The 12,750-nt window shown below is 45.1% G+C and overlaps 1 protein-coding gene across 1 annotated transcript in view; it reads left to right on the top strand.

Moving 5' to 3' along the window:
* The window catches only part of LOC134541861 (protein naked cuticle homolog 2-like), an 83,559-nt gene extending 71,174 nt beyond the window's left edge, over positions 1-12,385 (top strand). The window contains exons 4-7 of the mRNA XM_063385561.1: positions 3,267-3,380; positions 7,383-7,768; positions 10,866-11,048; positions 11,642-12,385. Coding sequence (XP_063241631.1) covers positions 3,267-3,380; positions 7,383-7,768; positions 10,866-11,048; positions 11,642-12,248 — 1,290 coding nt within the window. The 3' untranslated portion in view covers positions 12,249-12,385. The remainder of the gene's footprint in view (positions 1-3,266; positions 3,381-7,382; positions 7,769-10,865; positions 11,049-11,641) is intronic.
* Positions 12,386-12,750: the final 365 nt, after the last annotated feature.

Raw genomic sequence — 12,750 nt, 5'->3', positions numbered from 1 at the left:
ACACATTTCCGTTCCACGTGACTTCCGCTCCACTCACGAAATCACTCCTACCAAATGCCGTATTCCGAGAGCTAACAAGTTACACATAAAAAAAAATGTTTTAATAGTTGAATGAACTAAAAATTAAAAAAATTTTAAGTTTTTTGTTTTAACAGCCAAATAATGCTCCACAACTCTGTATAACTAAAAGCATGGGGTGTTCTCGTCTTTTATTTTCGTAATTACTAGATCCTAAAATTAGAGATGGAAAATTTAAGACAAATGATTTCCAGCACCCCATTATTAATTTTAAGTTCATTATTGTTATTAAGTTCATATCGTCTTTTTCGTATTGGTTAATATAACAAAAAAAAATTCGTATTGACTGTATTCTAAAATTAAGGATAGAAAATCTATTACAAATCATATTGTTTTTACTTATATAAATTTTAAAACAAATTATGTGAAGGCCCGCCCCATTCTTTCCCCGGGCACATTTTCCACCATAACCCGACCTTTTGGATCGGAAACACTCCAAATTGAAAAAGAATTGATCTTAAAAAATTGTAATGGGTCTTTAACCCCCCCCCCCCTTCCCCAGGGGCAAATCGACCCCGGGGAAAATTCCCACCATGCCCCGACCTCATGGATACACACAAAGATATTCTCACATACATATTAAAATATATTATTTGTATTTTCATAATATTCTTATATTTAAACGTTATATTATTTATTTTTGTTAATATTGCAATTGTTAACTTCATTAGTCAAGAAATAATATCCACTTCAAAAACATTTAAAAACCATTAGCCAAGACAATTGTAAAAGAATTACCAATTTTTTGTTCTCTTTAATATTACGGACGATGTGCTATCTTTTATGCATGGTTTACAAAGTACGCGAGACACGCAACGACGCAGCAACGCAACAACATAATAACGCAACACCGCAACACGCAACCAACAAAAAATAAATTGCAAGACGTCACCAACACTACAACTTGGAAATTGAAAAATGGCAGAAAAATAATTTATTATCTGGACGTCTTTTTGAAGGTTTATCGTGAAAACATTGAATTGCCAATAATTTAATTTAAAAGTTTTATTTTCTCCCTCTGTGCAAAGTTAAACATGTGAAAATGGGATGTAAATATTAAAAACAACATCGTGGCCTTTCGGAACACTTCACGTCAAATATTTTAGGTGGAAAAGCAATCCTGAAGACAAGAAGTTAAAATTTGGTGGATGCTTGCATAGAGTTTTTGTGCCTTGCGTTTAGGTCGCCATTGAACGTTTTGCGTCTTGCATTTCTTACGTTATTGCGTGTATTACATAGATAATAAACACGGATTTAGTTAATTTGTCTAAAGGCCGTAATCCAAAAGTTACATGTATCTTGTATAGTATTAATAAAAAATTATTTTGTGCATTAAAAAATAAAAGTGTAACTTCAGTAAGGACTTTGAATATATATACTGTATAGAAGTCGCCAGCCCAGGTTAAAATTTCTAATACGGTTTTGAGGTAGTTGGTTAATTCACCGCCGCAATCGCTACCATCTCTAGGGCATCGACTTGTGGTGGTCCCTAGCGGACAAGTGCCGAACTCTTTAAACACCCCTTCCCCCACCCGTTGAACGACCTTGAGCTGCAGTGAATGATAGATGAGGGGTGCGGGGAATGACAGCGGGCGACAGTGCTGCATTCTAACGTGTACACAACAACTAAGACGATACAGGGCGTTACGGCAGCGCACTGCAGCGGTGAAGTTCCCAAGCTGCTCATTTTACGCTCTTGAAAAACGTAGAGTAAATCCTATCCACTCGCGACTTCTATACAGTATATATATTCAAAGGTAAGGAGTACTAGCTGGTTCTACCCCAATTTAAAGGTCATGATCACAACTCTCCTCCCCTTTCCACCCTTCCCCTCCCTTCACACTCCATTAGTCTATTGATTATATCATTAGCAGTGGTGAAGAGTTAGTAGGGGAGTGAGGTGGTATGTGTTGGGGAGAAAACATACACACACCTCCCTCCAATGACTAGAGGACGGAAATATTCGCGGATTTATTTTGCGGTATGCTAGAATCCAAACAAATGTACCTTTAGATTACATATGCGATTGGCAGTTTACGTAAAAGACTATGAGCCAATGAAAAACCTTCAACCAAAAAAGTGTCGAATCGCAAGACTACCTGTTGACAGGTCTCACGAATCAGTAGGCAATGAGCTGGTGGCATTTGCCTGAGTATGTAGGGGATTGTGGAGTCTATCCTACAGGCAATTGAAAGCGCAAATTTTTACAGACTCAACCAATGACACAACAAATAGTGCCATGTATTTATCGCGAAAATATTTCGAAACTAACTGGGAGGTGAAACACGGTAGTATAGTCTGTTTTTCCGTACTGGTCGAGTTCTTCAGGCGCATGTCTACTGTCAGCGCACCAATCATTATAAATTAGTGAGGAAGTAAACTCGTCCTGAATGGCCCGGCCAAATAAGGCAGTGGCTTGTCTTGCAGACGGCCGCCAATCACAAGAAACTGCTGGTGCGGGTATACCATATAGCAGTCTAATGGGCGTTCAGATTTTTGAAGTGAAACTTCGTTACGGAGAAGGCTACAATTTTCGAGCGTTCGGAAAATCCCAGTCGTATGAGGGAAATAGTTATGTACGTGGTGGGGGAACCGGTAGAGGAGGAGAGTGCGTCAACAGCGACGCCACTCCAACGCATGCGCTAGCGGTCGAATGAAAAGACAGCAAAAAAAAAAAATGTGGGGGGGGGGGGATAGGTACGTAACGTAGCATGCTATATGCTAGTTGTACCAGTCGGAAGGGGCGACGGGAGGGGAGAGGTATAAATGACGCAGCAGTGATGCTACTTGTGTTTGTCTACTCCTCAGTTCTCGTAAGGCTGACGATGGACGCTGCCATATTTTTTTTCTTTTATTTCAAGAATCTACAATTTATTTATTCGTGTGGAAAAAAAGTTATTGATTTGTGCAGTTGAGTTTATTATTATCATTCATTTTTATGTGGATAGTTTGATCGAAAATGAAAATAATTTATCTCTATTCCTAAAAAAGCAAGACGTTTGACTTCTGTCGTGTGTGGAATCCACGCGCAAAAGTATTCCCTCGAAAGTGCGTGCCCCTGTAAATAGACTAATGGTTAATGGAGCGTGAGAGGGGTAATGAGAGGATGGGAGACGGAATGTACTCCCTACTAACGTGTGACGCGGGAACCACAAGCGCAGGTTGACGGAGTGTGCGTGTGTTCGCAGGAGTTCGAGTGCGACGTGTCTGTGGAGGGCGGCGTGGACTCCGGCGGCCAGGAGCGCCAGGAGTTCTCCTTCACGCTCTACGACTTCGACGGCCACGGCAAGATAACCAAAGACGTGAGTGCTGCGACACACGCGTCTTCACGGTAGCATTTGAGTGGAAGTCTTGGGCCTACCCGGGCACACACACGGTGTGCAGAGCTTCAGGAAAAACAACGCGATTTCAAAACTACTCAAAATATCCGTGTGGGGTCTGCTTACGAAAAGCATTTAAGAGTTCGTCGAGGACAGAAAAGTACTTTTGACTTTGGATTAAGTTTTTAAACTGTATTTTTAGAAGAGGTAAAATGGCTAAAACGCATGTTTTCAGAGTAATTTTTAGGCGTAAAACAACGTGTACAGATTCTTGAAAGCACTTAAGGGACTTGCATTACACCTTTATCTTCATTTCTCGGCCATATAATGTTACGGTCAACGATAAAATTTCGCAGTTATCCATTGACGACGGGAAGACTGCGCGCCAGTTCAGAGACTTGCGCTTAGAGGCTATACCGCGCTGAAAGCACCAGCGAGCGTCGCGCTTATCATCCCGCGAGGCGGGCCCTAGCAGAGGTCGGCTGGATCAAGAGCAACTGGGTGCCCGAGGGGGTCCCAGGGATGAGGCATGGGCCCGTGTCGGTACTTCCCGTGACCCCAGCGGGGGCAAGCACCGTCTAGTGACCTGGGGCATACGGCGGGATGACGGCTTGTCTTGTCCGGTGGCGCCTCAACCTCTCGACGTAGTAGCTGTTCAGTTGTCGGCACCACGCCGCTATCTCCCGGTTCTCGGAACCCATGCCCAATGCTAGGTTCTCCGAATTTGCACGTGTAAAAGATCCATATTATCTCCAACTCGGGTATACCCTAACGGGAGTTCGATGTGCGCGGGCTTGTAGTCTTGCAGAATCTGTAGCATTTTCTTACGGGTTTACCTTGAGCCGCTATTGTTTCGCGGATATATTTCACTCTAGGTTAGACTCAACTAGCCTGCATATACTTCGACTGCAGTTCAACACAAGTTGAAAACGTATTCGTAGAGACAGGAAAAAAATTCTTGGATTAATATTGCGATAGGTTAGAATTGAAGTAGTTACACCTTTGCGCTACTTCCAATACTGGCTCGCAATTGATGTGAAGGACTCTGTGCCAAGTAGAGGCCCCCCAGTGGATACATGCGGCAGCAAGCAGCGAGCAGAGCAGAGGCCGGGAGGCTATCCCAGAGCTCACAGCTCCGGTCCCTCCTGTACTTGTGGTCTGTGCTTCCCAAGACGTGTGTACGTTTTCAAGTTGGGGCTGTAAAAAATTATAATTCTAAATAATAGAGAAAGTATTGTTTCGAAATGAGGGATGGAAATGTTCGTAAAGGATTTGCGGATTATTTTTAAAAAAATATATGTTTGCGCGGAGTGCACGCTCAACAGAAGTGAAACTTCTTGCTTATCAGATGCACATAGATATATTTTATTAGTATTTTTTATTGAACAAGAGATAATAATTGATAATAGTAAGGACGCGGGTATGATCTCACATGAAAAAAGAAAGCTTCTTTCTGCATGCTGTACTCTCGCATTCTTTCACTGGCACTTTTTGGCGCCTCTTGTGGAGGTTTATTCCAACGTTGCCTTTGATAATCCCTCTTTTCTGCCTAGGCATGATGTTAAATCACGATCTCCAGCTGAATAAAATGAAATAACAAAAAACCACTCCAATCGAACGTAAAATCTATCTCGCAAGTCTGTAAGTCCTTTTGACATTTCAAATCACCAGTGTTCACATACCAAAAAGAAATTACGCTCATAAAGCTAAACTCTTAAGTCTATACGTCCCGTTTACATTTTCAGTCACATTATTCACGTAAAAATGAATGATAACTTATTGCACAAATCAATAACTCTTTTCCACTCTAATAAATAAACTTGTAGATAATTTAAATAAAATAAATAATGTAGCGTCAATCGGTGGCCGTTACGAAAACTGAGTAGACAAACACAAGCAACGTTACGAGAATTTCGTAGCATCACTGCTGCGTCATTTCTACCCCTCCCCTACCGTCTTGCCTTCCGGCCGTTACAACTAGCATAAAGCATGCTGCGCTACGTAGGCCTGCCTATCAACCCCCCCCCCTCCCTTGTCTTTCCCATTCGACCGCTAGCGCATGCGCTGGAGTGACGTCGCCGCTGACGCACTCTCCTCCTCTACCGGTTCCCCCACCACGAAACTAACTATTCCCCTCATGCGATAGGAATATTCGTAACGCTCGAAAATTGTAATCCCCTCAGCAAAAAAGTTTCACTATAAAAACATATTTATTTACTAGTCTACTATTTACACGTGTTATTGTAAATGGCCGTGCATGTAAACCAAACACCACACAATGCAGTACCGTGTGACGGTCGACCGACGCCTGCACTTCAGCCGCACTGCTGCTCGTCGCGCCCGCCTCGCTACCTAGGAGGCTCGCAAGACTCTTCGCTAGTATCGCTACCGGAGACACTTCCTCGGACTCTCGCCGTTCCTCGCCATCGGGCCTTCTCTCCTCGACCGCCAGGCCTCGACACTCGTCGACCGGCGCCTTTCATGTCCTCGGGGACCATGAGTTGTATACATTATTTCAACTGACAGATTTTGTCGGGTTGAAACTGCAGCCGAAGTATGTCGGTATAATTCAGACTGACTCTGAATGTATGTTGAGCCTTTTTAGAGCGCTCATTGGTCGATAACAAGGTCATGCAACTTTATTTGCTTGTTGGTAACTGGCCCAAGGTCACCAAGGACATGTCAAGGGCACTGGTTCAGTTAACGTGAAGCATATGTGTACACGTCATTCAAACCTCTTTTTATGCTCAGAGAATTCGCGAAATAATCGTGCCTTTAGGCACAGAGTTTTAAATGAAACTTTATTCTGTTCTAAAATTGTAGCAATGTTATCAACTAAGTTGCCAAGGTCCCGCTAATAACTGTAACACTTAAAACACTTTTTCACGTATATAATTTTTACTGTATAAGTAGGACCATGCGTTTTTCACGAAAAGATTTCCGGGCCAACTGTGTATTAAACCACTGTAGCACCGTCACGGCAGGTTTCTTTGGGCGTGGGGCAGACAAAAGCGGTGGACCCACGTTAAGTTATAGTCATACATTGTAAACTACTTGTGTAAATACGTGGACAGTAAACGTGCGCTATACCCTTTTAACGCGCAGCATCAATACGTGTACGCAGAACACTTGCAAGGACAGTTCAACTCCGTTGCTGAAGTCCCAGATCGCTGTTGGAGTTCAGTTTTATTCGAAGTTTTTTCTTTATTAAATTTAAAGAAATACGCGTGTGTCTGTAACTCGTGAGCCTCCATGGCTGGGACTGGATCAGGATACCGGTGCGTCACTTGCTTGATCGTAGCGTAATCCCTTGGTCGGACTGCATCGCGAGCGGTTGTCATATTTCTCGGGAATTCTTCCCGACAACTTCATTTCGGTTAGAAGGCAAGGTGGAGTAAATAAGTCCCAGTATAAAGCCTCTCTCGTCAGAATGCTGTTTACGACAAATTCATCTTCGTTGTCTTCCGCAGACGAAATGCGTGTAGCGTCCGCGTCGCGATTAATATCTACCCCGGGCCCGCTGCATCGCGACCCGGAGGAGAGTTTTAATGAAAGCAACCGGTGCGCCATGGGGAGGGGTTGTTATGCAATAACAGGACCTGCGACCATCTTCAATTAAACTGCCGGCAGCGCACATTGTGTGCGGAGCGCGGCGCGGCAATATCCCCAGCGACGTCTGCCGCCAAGTCGTTCTCTCATTTGCGTCAAAGGAGCTCGTGGAAGGCCGCGCCCTCTTGCTCCTCTCATATTTACTAATCTCTTTACTCGTCGCGCGCCTCCTGCCGGCGAACAGAAAAGAATATGAGATGACATCTTTTGTGAGACTGCGATCTGCCTTACCTTTACAGCAAATTTCATTCTCGTTTCCAAGCTCAAAAGGACACTGGGAGGGAAAGAAAGACGGGGCGGGCTCCTTCTTTGTTCGTCAGTCTTCACCTTTCAAGTCCCTTTTTGTTTGTGACTGGAGGGGGCGCGTGCTCGCAGGACATAGCGGGGCTCGTGACGACCATCTACGACACGCTGGGCTCGTCCATCAAGGTGCCGCACTACGGCAGCAAGACCATCAAGGTGAAGCTGACGGTGTCGCCGGAGCAGCGCCAGAAGGCGGCGGCGGCGACCCCGCACAGGGTCAAGTTCAAGCGCGACCTGAACGTGACGATCCAGGAGTCGCGGCGGCCGGGCCGGCGGCGGCGCCACGAGGACCGGCCGCCCCCGCCGCCCCCGCCGCCCCCGCGCCGCAGCTGCAGCAGCGCCAGCGAGAACAACGAGGAGGCGGCGGACGCCTCGGAGGAGGAGGAGGACGAGGAGGACGAGCCGGCGCCGGGCTCCCCCCACTCCCCCCACTCCACGCCGCGCGCCGCTCGCGACAGGTGAGGCCCTCCCCCCCCCCCAGGACATCCTCCAGAGAGTCTGCAACTTAAATATCAACAATGCTTATGTTCATTTATCTCAAAACTTTTTTTCCCCTCATACATTTGTTGGTATTATAATCTTTATGATCAAATTCCGAGAAAAGCGCTTTATTAAGGTAAATCGTGGAGAGATGGCACACAATTCAAAGAAAAGTCATAAAGACATCATTTTTACCAATAATATGACCATTATTGTACATATTAGCATACTTGTAATTATTAAAGTAAATGTAGCAATGGAGCTCAATACAGTATAAAGTGTGTATCTGATATCCAAGTTTTTTGTAAGAATATATGTAATTTAGTTTGGTTAGCAGCACAAAATAACCCTTTGTCTGTCAAACCTCACAGTGTAATTAGGTTGAAATCGTCTGAAAGGCATACTTAAAACAACATCTAGGCATACATAGCACATTATGGAGATTCATTTTTTAATTTTCTCTTATTGTCCAATCTGCCACACATCGCACACTTGTCTCTGTAGATGGAACAGCTGTCGTGAAGCCACCTTGAACATTTGCTGCACTTAATCCAGTCTGACAGAGATCGTGTGTTTTAAGCTCAAAACATTCGACACACTCATCTTCATCGAAGTCTTCACTGTCATAGTCTGTCAACAGTAGCTCTTCATTGTCTTCAGATGAAGATTATGAGTAATATTTTAGACGTTTCTTAACTGCCTGTCGTGGTTTATTTTTCAGTTTTCCAGATGTTTTGTCCTTTGTAAGATTATCGTGTTTTATTTTCTCTTCCGGCCTTGCCTTTTGATTGACTTTTTCCAATTCTGTAAGGATGTGACCTTTCTTCTTATTAATTGTCTTTGCTTTCCTTGCAGCTGTTACAGCATTTTTCTTTCTTCTGTCGTCAATGTAAATGGGGTCGGTCACATTTGTAGCAGCCTGTTTTCTTTTTGAACGTGAGGGGTCTAAGAGATTTAGGAATTGGTGATATTTCCTTCAGAACTTTATTGGGTGTTAAGATGACATACCCATTAGGTTCTGCACTAGCAGAATTCCCCTCTTTGCTACTCAATGTCAAATCTAATTCACTGATCATTGGTTCTATAGTTTCTGGGCTGGAATAATTATTTCCTGCGATACCTAATGTAGCAGTGACTTCAGAAGTAATGTGTTGCAGTAGTGGTGTGTTTGAGAGGTCCATGGTGTTGGCTGGAGCAGGAGAGTCTGCAGGAGGATCATCCTGTGGCATAGTTAAAAGAGGCACAGGAATATCAGGATTGTTATCAATGTTTTGGTCACACGATAGAATATATGCATGTTCTGGAATAGCATTTATGTCAAGAGGATATATTCCTGTTGCTTGGAAGGCAGCGATTCCCATTTGAGTAGTTGCGCAGCGACTCCAGGCAGAATTTAATAACTCACCATAATCTTCTCTTGTCACTTTGTTCCTTACTCTTACCAACTTTTCACATGCATCTTTGAAATATGTTTTGAAAGGTTTAAATACTACTCGATCCAGTGGCTGCAGGTAGTGCGTTGTGTGGCTAGGAAGACACACAATAATGACGGCATTGTCGTGTGCAACTTGAAGCATTTCTTCACAGTTCATGTGAGCGGAATGGCCATCTAAAATTAACAAATTTGTTCCTCTTGGCTTGCGTGGAATAAAATGATCTGTGAGCCATTCCATGAATAATTTAGTATCAATGTAGCCATTTTCTTTCCTCATTTTTATCTGTGTGCCCGGTGGTGCACCCTTTCCATATTGAGGCTTTTGATAGGTGCCTTTAAACACACAAAAAGGGGGCAAAAATTTCCCTCTGCACTGCAGGTGGCCAACACCGTAGTTGTTTCACCTTTCTTGGTGGATGTCACCACATCAATGTCTTTACTTCCCTTTGCAACAATAACATGGCCAGGATCATTATTTAACTGGGTTCCAATTTCATCTGTATTCCAAATGTTTCCAGGTTTATCTATTAAATTATTGTCCAACATAATTCATGTCAGAAGGTTAAAATAGTTTTTCACTTCCTCTCTGCTCATGGCTTCTGTCCTCGCTCTACTTATACCTTCAACTTTTCGTACAGAAAGCTCGGGATTCCGACGTAAAAATGAAGATAACCAAACTTTACCTGCCATTTTACTGTCTTTGTTAAAAGTATGCCGTACGTTTAATGATTCTGCCAAATTGTAAGCCAATGTACGGACATCTTTCATACTAGGTGCAAAACCTACAGTCTGAAGGCTTTTAATGTGGTCTACGAGCTTCTTTTCTGCATCTATCCCAAGCTGTGAAGATGGGCCAAGTCCTTTCTTGCTATAGGTACACTTGTCTTTTCATTCTGTTCCTTAAAGTTGTCAATGGTATTTTAAACTGTTTACTTGCCTGGCGCAATGAGAGCCTCTCTGTTGATACTGCATCTACGGCTCTTACTAGGTCATCCTCTAACCAGGAAGCTCTGGCAGTTGTCCTCACATATACATTTGGCATACTTGTGAGATCTGGAAACAGCAAATCACTTAACAAAATAGTCACACATTTCTGTAAGTATAATAATATATCTGAATACATGTGAGCCTATGTATAACATTTAAATATAATCGTTCCTTCCTAGCTTGACATTTAAAAATATCATCTATGATTTTTAATGAAAATGCTTTACCGCAATAATATAATTTACTTTAGCTCCAAACGAAAAATAAATGTTTCTTGGAAGTTACTTGTTTTGTAAACATGTTCACCTGAAGTAGTTCGGCGCTCTCAGTTGGTAACAGCGGCGCTAGTTGTGAGGTGTGGTGGTGTGGTGGTGTGGTTCAATCCCGCCAAGGGTAATTTCATAAAAATTTTTTTTTGTCATTCCTCCACATTATTTACAGGCAACTGACTACCCACCACTCTCAGCCCTTTTGGCCAAGAAATATATTATTTCTGCTCTCATGACGTCATGAGGGCCATCTTGGATCCACCATTTGTATTTCGTCTGCTGGAGTATGGACCCACCATCTTGGTTTATTTTTACCCGCTAGAGTGCAGTACTATCAATCACAAGCGTGTCATGTGCTGAAACTGAAGTTACGGCATGTTGCAGCGGCGGCCGCAGCGAGGCGCGGCGCCACCAGCACGCGCCACCGCGCCACCGCCAGCCGGTAGCGCCCGTCCCGCCGCGCCAGAGGAGCAAGAAGGCGCGCGCCAGCTCCCTGCAGCGCGAGGAGTTGCTGCAGATCATCCAGGCCAACATGGAGAAGAACAACCTGAGTTTTCAAACCTCCAGGTCGGTGGTTCAAACTAAGAACAACACGCGAAAAACAAATTAGCAATCCAGCTGCATAATGTTACAAAGATACCATTTGGAAAAAAAAAATTAAATCCTTAGTGGGCAACATTAGTCTACTTCCTCCATATGAGTTTTAGAGACCTCATACACAGTTTTCAAGTGCATCCTATATTTCATGCCAGTTTGCACATGTTTAAGTATGACTTTAACACAACCTCGAAGTGTGTGTGACTTTCTATTCCGATTTAACAGAACTTTCATGGTAAATTTTATTTTAAATTCTTACAATTATGACTTCAAACATTGCACGAAGCAAAGGAGAAGTGAAAAAAAAAAAACTTTAATGTCTGGTTTAAATTTTTGTGAATCTTGCTCTTGACAATTAAGAGTTCTTTACATAAAAACACTGTTGAGTTCTCGACCTGAAGACAAGTTTCCTCTTCAAATGCCACTTTTCTTATTTAATTAGAAATTATGGTAACAAATATCACAAAATATGATCGGATGTTCAATAATTTTGGTGTTTTGATCATACAGCCGACCAAGCACTATGCAGTTAGAGCCAACCAAGTGTGGGTGGTGTGTTGCAGAAAACCCTGCACGGAGCGGCCAGAGGCGCGCCACGCTGCGCCCGCCAGAACTAGACACAAGCTGCACTACCTCAGCATGGGCGACTACGCCGACCCGCGCTACCTGGACCTGGCGGGCATGGAGCCCCACGGGTCCGAGTACCACGTGTACAACTTGCCGCAGTGCCGCAGCAGGGGCCACCACCGCTCGCGGTCCCACGACCTGTCCGGGGCGTTCCGCTACCACCTGCTCGACCCACACCGCCCCTTCGCCGAGCACCACGCGCGCTCCCGGTCCCACGAGGCAGAGTTCGGCCACGAGCACCGCTGCGAGCGCAAGTTCCCGTCCGCGACGGGCCACTCGTCCTCGCCGCACCACCTCAAGCACCGCAACCGCGAGCAGGACCAGGCGCGCGCCATGGCTCAGGTGGTGCGCTGGCTGGAGCGGGAGTTCTCGTCCACTCTGGACGCAGCAGCGGGCAAGCAGGGGCACTCCGAGGCCCCTGGGCCCACGCCCCCCGCCAAGGACCCCCCCAGCCCTGCAGCGGAGCGACTGGAGCACCACCATGTGCACGAGCACATTCACCACCACTACCACCACTACCAGGAGACCCCAGTGCTGGTGTGACGTCCATGCTGAACCACTACCACCACTACCAGGAGACCACGGTGCTGGTGTGACGTCCATGCTTAACCACTACCACCACTACCAGGAGACCACGGTGCTGGTGTGACGTCCATGCTGAACCACTACCACCACTACCAGGAGACCACGGTGCTGGTGTGACGTCCATGCTGAACCACTACCACCACTACCAGGAGACCACGGTGCTGGTGTGACGTCCATGCTGAACCACTACCACCACTACCAGGAGACCACGGTGCTGGTGTGACGTCCATGCTGAACCACTACCACCACTACCAGGAGACCACGGTGCTGGTGTGACGTCCATGCTGAACCACTACCAGGAGACCACGGTGCTGGTGTGACGTCCATGCTGAACCATTACCACCACTACCAGGAGACCACGGTGCTGGTGTGACGTCCATGCTCCACCACTACCAGGAGACCACGGTGCTGGTGTGACGTCCATGCTGAACCACTACCACCACTACCAGGAGACCACGGT

The sequence above is a fragment of the Bacillus rossius genome (assembly GCF_032445375.1).
Source record: "Bacillus rossius redtenbacheri isolate Brsri chromosome 4 unlocalized genomic scaffold, Brsri_v3 Brsri_v3_scf4_2, whole genome shotgun sequence".
In the NCBI taxonomy this organism is placed as follows: Eukaryota; Metazoa; Arthropoda; class Insecta; order Phasmatodea; family Bacillidae; genus Bacillus; species Bacillus rossius.
This window is presented reverse-complemented; position numbering and strand designations above follow the sequence as displayed.